Source organism: Colossoma macropomum, unplaced genomic scaffold, assembly GCF_904425465.1.
Source record: "Colossoma macropomum unplaced genomic scaffold, Colossoma_macropomum, whole genome shotgun sequence".
Classification (NCBI taxonomy): Eukaryota; Metazoa; Chordata; class Actinopteri; order Characiformes; family Serrasalmidae; genus Colossoma; species Colossoma macropomum.
In genome coordinates, this window is record NW_023494802.1 from 22593403 (window position 1) to 22603371 (window position 9969).

The 9969-nt window shown below is 38.2% G+C and overlaps 1 protein-coding gene across 1 annotated transcript; it reads right to left on the reverse strand.

Moving 5' to 3' along the window:
• Positions 1 to 4977: 4977 nt before the first annotated feature.
• LOC118822364 lies at positions 4978 to 8748 on the reverse strand. Its single transcript, XM_036591378.1, has 5 exons — positions 8401 to 8748; positions 7810 to 7968; positions 7482 to 7571; positions 7110 to 7340; positions 4978 to 5337 (listed from the first exon to the last, which is right to left on the reverse strand). The coding sequence occupies exons 1-5, from the start codon at positions 8746 to 8748 to the stop codon at positions 4978 to 4980; spliced, it is 1188 nt and encodes a 395-aa protein (XP_036447271.1).
• Between the last annotated feature and the right edge of the window lie 1221 nt (positions 8749 to 9969).

Here is a 9969-nt window from a genome sequence, read left to right on the forward strand (position 1 = left end):
CTTTTGTTTCATTCTAGCTTTCATGTGTGATTACTACAATTTGACAGCCATTTCATTTAGTTTTTGTAAAATCATTTGAACTTAAAGAGATATAAAGGTTAATTTGGACCTCAGGGAAAACTTTTCTACAGGATTGATGGCATTTTTAGTGATTTTAATTGGCATGTTGTATGGGATTAATAGCAATAAAATTATTTGTAATACAACCACAAATCAAAATACAAATAGAAAAGAATGCGGTGATTTGTGAAATTTACTTTGACTTGTATTTCATTGCAGACAGTAGATATGTCAAGCTTTTTCTCTGGTCAACTTCATTTAATTTGTACATATACATCCATTCCTGCCATTTAGGACTGTAACACATTTCAAAAAAGTTGGGATGGGGGCCATTTAGGGCTAGTAATGAGGTAAAATAAATAATGATGTGATTTGAAACGGGTGATGCGAACAGGTGACTGTAATCATAATTTGGAATCTTTTAATTATGTTATGCACCGTAGAGGGTGAAATTACCAAAATCCCCTCCTATCTTTCTTTGAGGAATATTGTTTTTAAACATTTCAATGATTTTCTCATGCATTTGTTGGAAAACTGGCAATTATCTGCCTATCTTTGCTTTGTGAAGGACTAGACCTTTCCTGGATGTTGCTTTTGTACCAAATCATGATTAGTCACCTCTTTCAAATCACCTCATTATTAAATTTTTTCCTTTTTTCTAGCCCTAAATGGCCCTGTGTCAACTTTTTTTTTTTTGGAATATGCTGCAGGCCTGAATGTCAGAAATGGATGTATATTTATGAATAAAATTATGTTGGCCAGAGAAAACATAAAATTTCATTCTGTTTGCAATAATAGAAGTCAAAGTAAATTTTAGAAAGCTTTCTTTTTTATTTGCATTTTCCACACCGCCCCAGCTTTTACAGATTTGGGGTTGTAACTTAATCAATTGTGTTTGAATGACTGAAGTGTAATGTTTTGACATTTTTTAGGATGCTGATGAAGAGCAGACGTTCAGCAGTACTGCTACTGGGATCCTCATTGTGGAGCGTGATGAAGGAGGGCACCATCTGAACTCCCTGTGCTTGAATCCATTGTCTGTGGGGATCATCCTCGAGGGTAAAGTTGTCATGGACAATCTTCACGACCTCCCACAAGCTATGTGCCTTTTGTTTGGGCTCACTTATGCATTACACCTTGACTACCCAAAGTGTATGAGCTACACATTTGAATTCATCCAGCGGGTAATACTAAATTTAGGCCAGAATAAACTAAAACCAAAATTGCAGTCCCTGTTAAACAAGCTTCTTCTGTAAAACAGTTGATTACGTAACAGTTGCTAGTTTTTGGGCCAGCAAACTGATCATCACTGATAATCTTCTGTTTTTTTGAATGTTAGGAAACAGCTGATCTTTGATCTGTGGAAAACAGTAAATATGTTCTAATATAGCACTGTTGTACAATGAAAAACGTGTTTTTCATTTTTGTCTTTTGTATTTTTTGCATCACAAAGTAGCTGGTCTTTATACTACATAAATAATTTAGGATGAACGGACCAATAGAAATGCTCCAAAATTACTTGGAATAAAACATTTTTACTTTAATTTACATTCAAAGTTAGGATTTTGGAATTTTTGAGATACATTTTTTCATTGGGCAGTGACAATTTATATTGTCAATTTTTTTTCTTGAACGTTTATGTTTAGTTCATGTTCAGAATTACTGTTTATGCTTCATGTCTACTTCTCCCTGCACTAGAACAGAAAGCTTCTTGTTGACTAATAAAAGAAAGAAAATATTTACATCAGCCACTTTAATTTCTTGGTGCAGTGTTCAACAGATTAACGCAGGGAATAATTCATGTAAGATCATAGTTCGTATATTCATTGCAAACACTTCCTCAATTTTGAAAGTTTTTGTCTGAGTGATGTCCTTTTTTTTAAAAAAAAAAAAGTACTGGTACGAATAAATGTGGCTCTATATCAACACTGTCTTATTTTAAAGATTGTATGCACAGTTGCTGGAATGACAGATAAAAGGCTCAGTATATTAAACATCTGTACCAAGTATGCAACACTACTTATCCTGTGGGTTACGCTGTGTTTGCACCAGAATTTATTCGTTTTCCATGTTCTTCACTTTGAAGTTTGAATTTTAAGTGAAGTGTGCAATCAACCAAATGATTTTAAGGTTTATATTTGCACAACTTGGAGCTTTGTGAGTTGCTGTCAAAGTGTTGTCACTTTTTTCACAGTTTTGTGAAACTGCTGCTCTTTTCCAATAAATAAGATTTGATACCATTGATTTGATGTCATTTGGATTTTTTGCAGTTGTAATATTAGTGCCACCTTAATTTACAATAGTTTGGGTATAAAACCAGTACGGTGTGCATATTTTGGTGAGTGACAACAACTTCTTATAATCATTGCAATAAACCTAAACAAGCAAGTTAGATCAGTTGTGCAATAGTTACTTTGACTTAAAAAGTTAAGTTACAGGTGCAGTACATTTTGAGTGTCAAGTACTTAGCGTTTGTCTGTTGAACTTGAAGACATGCGTTTGTTCAACTCAATACAGTATTACAAATTACTAAAAAAACTGAGTTTCGAAAACTTGATTTGAGTAAACTTAACTTATTAGGGTTTACAGTGTATTCGGAAGCGCGGGACCCACCATGGAAGAAACCAGAGATTTTTTCATCACTTTGCCGAGTAACGCTAGCGACAAATTATACCCTCAAAACGATATATCCAGCTACAGGGTGAAGTTAGCCAAAACTATTCATCTCAGGGGCGGTTGGGAGGTCGGTGTAGCCGAAATATAATTTCCCCAGAATTGGTACACGGTGGCGGACGGCGGGCGACAGGAAACGGACTTTTGGGTGTGTGAAGGGCCGGATCTCAGCAAACAGGTGTCTTTTAAATTAAAATGCGGTTATTATACTTACATTACTGACATTTTGACTTAAATGAACAAATATTTTAGAACCACCAAAACCCACGTCGAATTATATTTGGATAAGGTCACGAGACGGATAAAATTAGGGGTCACACCGGAGGAGATTAAATGACTGACCTCGCTAAACAGATGGCCTATTCAGATTCGAACGCACGGACAGTTGGCGCACATTCTGGGCTTCGAGGAACAGAAGTGGACGGACCCGACCGAAACTAAATTCCCTGCCCATATTAAAGGCGGAACGTTTTATTTGTTTCTTTATTCGGATATTTCTTCGCATCAGATTGTAGCCGATACCTTAGCACCTCTTTTGAGAACCGTTCAAATATCCAAAGCGCATCTGGATTTCGTCACGCTAAACTTTGCCAAGGTGCATTACAACCCGGTCAGCAAACACGTGTTTGATGAAGTTTTAATAGAGTTAAAGACGGATCAAAACCAAAACGTCAAATTCGAATTTGGAAAAGTGATCGTGAAGCTACATTTTAGACCGATCCGATAAAAATGTCTGCTTATTACGCCAACCCTAGCCTTATCGGCCCTAATGACGGATTTTGCGTCATAAATCACACCTTGTCTTCTCAGCTTTATAACTCAGGAATGCTTTACCGCAGCAGTTCACTACGCACATCCTCAGAAACTGCGGAGTCTCCCGCTTCTAAAAACAGCGGCCCCATCGCGGTCCGACGAAGCGTCTGTGAGTAATCCACTGTGGAAAAACAGTCAAATAGACGCTCCTTCACAGTTTCTGTTTTATTCTTCTAGTAAATCTCAGTTTCTGTGCTGATAAACTCTGCATTTCGCTTTATTTACACTACCATTATTTATTATAGGGCTTCTGAAATGTTTACACGGTGTTTCAGATCTAATATCTGATTAGTTGAGTCAGTATTATCGACCGAAAACGCCTCTTCAGCGCCTCTCAGCGCCTCCGCCGATTAGCCGCTCTGAAGCTCCAGGCGCGTCTTTTACTGCCCTCCGCTAAAAAACCGCTCTTTCGCTCCGCTCCTCGCGCTCTGATCACCGCGTGCGCGCGCATCTCGCTTTATTTCCACTACTATTGTTTATTATAGGGCTTCTGAAATGTTTACACGGTGTTTCAGATCTAATATCTGATTAGATGAGTCAGTATCATCGACCGAAAACGCCTCTCAGCGCCTCCGCCGAGTAGCCGCTCTGAAGCTGCGCGCGGCTCGGCAGTGTTCCTGCTGTGTTTGTGCGCGTGTTTCCTAGCAACGGCTCGTTGGTCACGTGACGCGCATCTAGAACAGAAAAGCTGCGCGCGCACCTTCCGAGTCTTCTGGCGTCTGTCCAACCCCGCTGGACTGATCCAGATTTCAGGTTTATATTACGGTACAGACTCTTTATTGTGTGTTTTCTAGATAAACTAGTGTTTATCTGATAATTTCTGGAAGGATTCTTTATTATAGGAGTCATTGTTATTATAAGGAGCTGATAATAAACACACAGTGTACTAAAACAGGGCTGTATTAGCTGGAATATTAGCCATATTGGCCCTGAACAAAAAACCCAAAGGCTTGACCTGTTGTGTCAGCCTGTCACATGCAGTTTTAGCAATCTGCATGTCTCCTTTAGGTGAGAATATCAAGAAAAATAAGTCCGCCTGATGCTAATCACATACTATATCACAGTAATAAGCCATATAATGAACAATCATCAAAATTTTTATATTTTCAGCTCATAGACACTTTATCCTAAAACTTTCTCATTGACATCTAAGAGGTGCAGTGATGTTTTGAATAGATACAGTCAAAAATAAGTACAGGCGCTTGGTAAATTTTTGATCAAAACATGTCCAGTTTCATAAAAATATCAAACTTCTGTGGGCATTTACAACTCAGGTGATAACATATTTGAGAAGCCACATGTCTTCTGAAAATAAAACAACATATAACATGTGGCTGTCTCATATAATTACTAGAGTTACAACAACTGAAAGAGGAACTGACAAAAAAGGGGGGAAAAAAAACATCTAAGGGCTAGCCCCTACGTCCTCTATTATACGCGACAGGCGGGGTCCGGTTTAGAAGGTTTCAGCGGAGCGCCCGTGCAGTACGGAAGAGGGATCGGCAAAGTTTTTCGGGGTTTGTTTAGACTGGCGGTGCCTCTGCTAAAATCGGGCTTCAACTTGGTCAGACCGCACCTCAAGACCGCTGCTAAAAATATCGCGAAAGACGTGGTTTCCGCAGCGGCGGGGAAATTACCGGGAAACGCGTCGGAAAGGCGGCAGGAGGGCGAAGCCTTGGTGGTTTTGAGCCGTGCGAATCGGAGCATGCGCACGCCGGGGCGACGCGGTTCCGTACCTTTTAAAAATAAAGGCGTTTTTTCAAAAGGCCTCAGTCTGAACAGGAAGTTGCACTGTAAAAAAAATATTTGTTCACTCAATTTAACTTAGTCAAGTAATCTTTTTGCTTTGACTCAGTTAAGTTGTAAAGATATAACATGTTAAGTTTATACAACTTAACTAAGCTTTGTTTACACAACAATCTGTTAATTTACTCAACTGTTTATTTAAAGTATTGTCAGCTTAAAGAATTTAGTTCAGACAACTCTAAACATAATTGGTAGAACTTATTTTTTTCAGTTTTGACAACCATGCAGTAAGTTCATTTAACATGAAATGGCTCATTTTCTCAATTTAAGTAAAATTAAAATTTTAAGTTGTATAGGTTTAATTAAGTTCATAAAATATTTTTCAAGTCATGATCTAAATCAACTAAACATAGTTCAAATCAGCCTACTAAAAGTTTACTCTGAAATGACAAATGAGGAATACATTTTGTTTGGTATGCCTTTTTTTTTTAATTAATAATTCACACTATTTCCATTCAGACCAATAATGTGGAAAGCTCAGAAGTCTACCGTAGAACACACCAGTGCCACTGACAGTAATCCACACTTACACAGTACAAGTACAGTTCCTGTTGATTGACAGTGTGCGTTCAAGAATGTCATCACACCACAACACACCACACCATATACCTTTTGAGCTCACATTAACTGGCTGAAACAGATAAAAGTGTGAAAACACAGAATGGTGGTACGATCCCCAACTACAACACAGAAAAAAAGAAAATTACTTTCTGAACAAAATTTTGAAAGTAAGGATCTTTGGCCATTGCATCCATGCACCCAACCCTGCAAGGTAATAGCAATGTGCTAGTGTGAACTGAAGAGCAAGTGCCAGAAAATAGGTAACATGCCTTTGTCACTAGTGATAAATCTGACGATTTAACCTTAAACGTTGACACAAATACAGTTTGGTGTGGCTACTAAATTGAAGATACAGACTGTGGTCTGGTTTGGAACACAAATATACAACAGCAATTCAGTTTCAGAACAGTTCAAGCTTGCCAGGTTGAAACAAAAAAAAAAAAAAAACACTCCTCTTAAACATTTTTAAATTTCCTCTCACTGACGTTTCTTAATGGCTCAAAAAAGTGCTGTTATTAAATTAAGCAACCATTGCCAGACTCAAATAACCATCACAAAGCTAATGACCAAGTATTTTATTAACGTGTGCAAAAGTATGCACAGGAAAATCACATTTCACATTATGAAGAATTTAGTATTTAGGAAACAATACTGGATGGGGAATTACTGTAGAATTTACAGGACAACATTACTTAAGGACAGAAGATCGATCTGTTACTGATAGATGATAAAGCATAGTTACTGTCGGACATCTCTCCCACATCCAACAGTAACAATGCGCTCCCGCGTCCGACAGTGCACTGTTGCTGTCGGACGCGGGAGCGCATTGTTACTGTTGGATGTGGGAGAGCATTGCACATGCACAGACCATGTTAAACCAATTTCAATGATCAACAATGTAGTATTTGGGGAACTTGTAGACAAAAGCACTAAGAATAAATACACCATATTCTGCAAAAATTGTTGGAGGACAAGAAGACTGATTTTGCAGTCTTGGAAAACAATTTTTTACATAATGGACCAAGAAAAATCAATAAAATAATTTAAAACATAAAGCATTAAAGGTTAAGGCTGTAGAGAACTACACATTACACCCACAAAAAATTCTCTCTTTAACTCAGTAATTTATTCTTCAGTGTGTGGACTCTTGCAGTGCAGGAATCTACTCCAATGCCCATGAACAGATGCTGAATCACCTCAAAGGTATATTTGAGTTCTTTGGGGTAGTTCATGTTCAAAACATAGAGCAGCCCCATCAAGTTCATAAAAGCATTTGGTACATCACCAAGATTACGAAGGACAACTTGCTCTTCGATCACCAGGGCCACATCACTGTAGATCACTGGGAGTGGCTCCTTCACATCCTCTACAATGGCAAGGATTCCAATAGTCATTCTTTTGATGACATCCTCCTCACAATTAGTGGGCTTTATAAAAACAAAAACATAAACTGCGGACTTAGGTTTTAGAAGGTGCTTGCACACACAATACTCCAAAAGACAGCTTCATAAATAGTACCTCATTTTTAGTATAAATTTGTTTGAACTGTTCCTGTAGTTTTAGCATACCTCACATATCTTCATGAATTTAGCAGGATTCTCTCTCATGTACCAAGGCAGAGCCTGCAGCACCGCTGCCCTCTTCCTTTGGTTTGATGCCTACCAAAGCAAAAACCGCATAAAAACTCTCTCTCTCTCTCTCTCTCTCTCTCTCTCTCTCTCTCTCTCTCTCTCTCTCTCTCTCTATCTATCTATATATATAAATAATAGCTTAGATCAACTGTCAAGTTATTGGATCCTGCACCATATTGTTTGTAAATCACAGCTTCTGCAGGACATACAATAAAACTGACATTTGTTCTATTAAAAAGCTGTTTGAAAATAAACATTAACTTACATCCTTGTCAAGGCTCTCCAGTATGGCAGTCATTTCTGTCATCCCTTCAAAACGTTTTGACCGGTACAACTGAAGAAGCTTCAGGAGATGGGAGTCAAGACCCCCATAAAAGGACTTGCTAAGGTCCATCGACACAAGCCTGGTGAATTCCATGCTGATCTACATGAAATATGAGATCACATTACATGCTTACTATAGCGTAGAGCTGGGCAATATGACAATATTTACAGTTATCCTGAAAATTCCCTCACAATATGCCTTTCGGAATGTGCCGTGGATGTTATCAGTACTTAAAATACACTTCCAGACAGCATATTTAATTGTAGAGAGAGCATAATCAGTTCTACTTAACTGGATTAACATAACGCAGTGTATAAAATGTTGAATAGTTCTGGATAGTATTTTTAAAAAAATGTGAAACTGCTGTTGAGAGTTTTCAGATGGGAGGAAAAAATATTGTCAACTACTGTAAATCGTAAAAAGTTCTGTAAGTATTATATTACATTTTTGCCATATCACCCACTTATACTACAGTATTTCTTTACAATCCAAGCATTTATATTTAAAGTAATAATAAACAAAAAAAGGAACCTGTCTCTCAGTGAAAAGTGCCGGCCATCTGACTTTCACTTCCGACACTGGAGGCTCATCTTCAACAATTTCCTGTCTTCTCAAAGAATATGTGCTGCTCATTCTTGCATCTACAAAAGCAAAGTCAGGGTTCCTTTTCTTCATTTCTTGAACGATTTGCTCTCGTTCCTCTTCCAGACTTTTCCGGTCTTTTCCCTGTGGGAGATCTGGAAGAAAGTTTGTTTCAGACCGTCTAGGCTTCTTCACTTGGTTTCGCTTTCCTCTGGCCGCGCCAGGACCTCTCTTCTCTGAATTCACTTTCAGTTCTTGACAACCTGCATCCCTTAACTTTTGTCTATAGTTCCCCATCTTAAATTTTAGACAGTTTCCACCCATACCACCCAGATGCGGAGCCTGGCTCTTTTAGACAAGGGTGTTTTTCAACAAGAGCAATTGCTACACTTTCAAATTCCTCATTCCCAGGATAGGCTTTGTATGAATATATTGCCTCAGCAAGTTTTTCTAGAATTTCAGACTTAATGTCTCTAGAAATGGTCAACAACGCACCATCTTTTCTATGAGCCTCATTGCCCTGTCTCAGCCTCAGCTCAACATCATACGAGAAGGTGGGAATAGTAAAGCAAGCTGGCCACAGCTGTGAACGACCTGAAGATGACTGTGAATGTTTGCTTGCTGAAGATGATGTAGACGGAGAGGAGACATAAGCTTGCAGTGTCTAAACTTGAGTCTGAAAAAGTATCTGCAGATGGATTGAAAAGGACCCTCAACGTCACTTTCTCCTCAGGCAGATCAGCTATATGTGTAAGGTTGCAAAAGTCATGAAAGTCTTCATCTTCATACTGAAGATCAAAGGACTCTTTTAGCTGCAGTTTGCTTTTTAGCACTAGTTTGAGGCCATCTACTGACTCAGGAACAGAATCAAGCTTAATTTTATGAATGTCCTGTTGCGAGATGATCACACAAAAAAGCATCTTGTTTGTAGACTGGAGCTTCCAGGGCTGTTATTAAAAGTTCAGAGAGGACCAAAAACAATTTAAAAATGTAGAAAACAACACAACTGAATGTATAATACATTGTAGATGAGCAGTTCACTACAAATGAAAAAATAATAGGCAAAATAAACAGCCCTTTTTAAAAACAAAAACAACAAAAAAAAAGGTTCCTTTGAATAGTGTGAAAACAAAACTGGATTTTTGAACATATTGTAATGCAAGTAAATATTATAAATAATTATGTTTTTAAGCCCTACAATTATACCTTAATGAAGCAGGAAGGTTTTTGGTGTCACCATTACTTTGCCTGCTCGAATGTATGGGTACAGCGGATGATATCCATTTAGCTCATGTGGTTCCACAATCTTTAGCTCAGATGCGTGGTTTTTCATCAGTTCATAACTCCGCAAATGCTCTATGTACCATGCCGTGAAGGGTTCAATGATGAACGAAACACTGTTTGACACAATGATTATTTTCACTAACTTGCCAAAGTCAGGCAGGCCACTGGTGTGTCCCACAGACAAAAACATTCCTTCTGAATACTTGGTGCCATGGAGACATGCATGAGTTGCAA

Coding starts and splice junctions, on each gene's coding strand:
- LOC118822364 (XM_036591378.1), bottom strand. CDS start 8,748: ATGGGGAACTATAGACAAAAGTTAAGGGATGCAGGTTGTCAAGAACTG. Junction 7,969..8,400: donor CACTTTTCACTGAGAGACAG/GTTCCTTTTTTT, acceptor TATTTCATGTAG/ATCAGCATGGAATTCACCAG. Junction 7,341..7,481: donor AATTCATGAAGATATGTGAG/GTATGCTAAAAC, acceptor GTTTTTATAAAG/CCCACTAATTGTGAGGAGGA.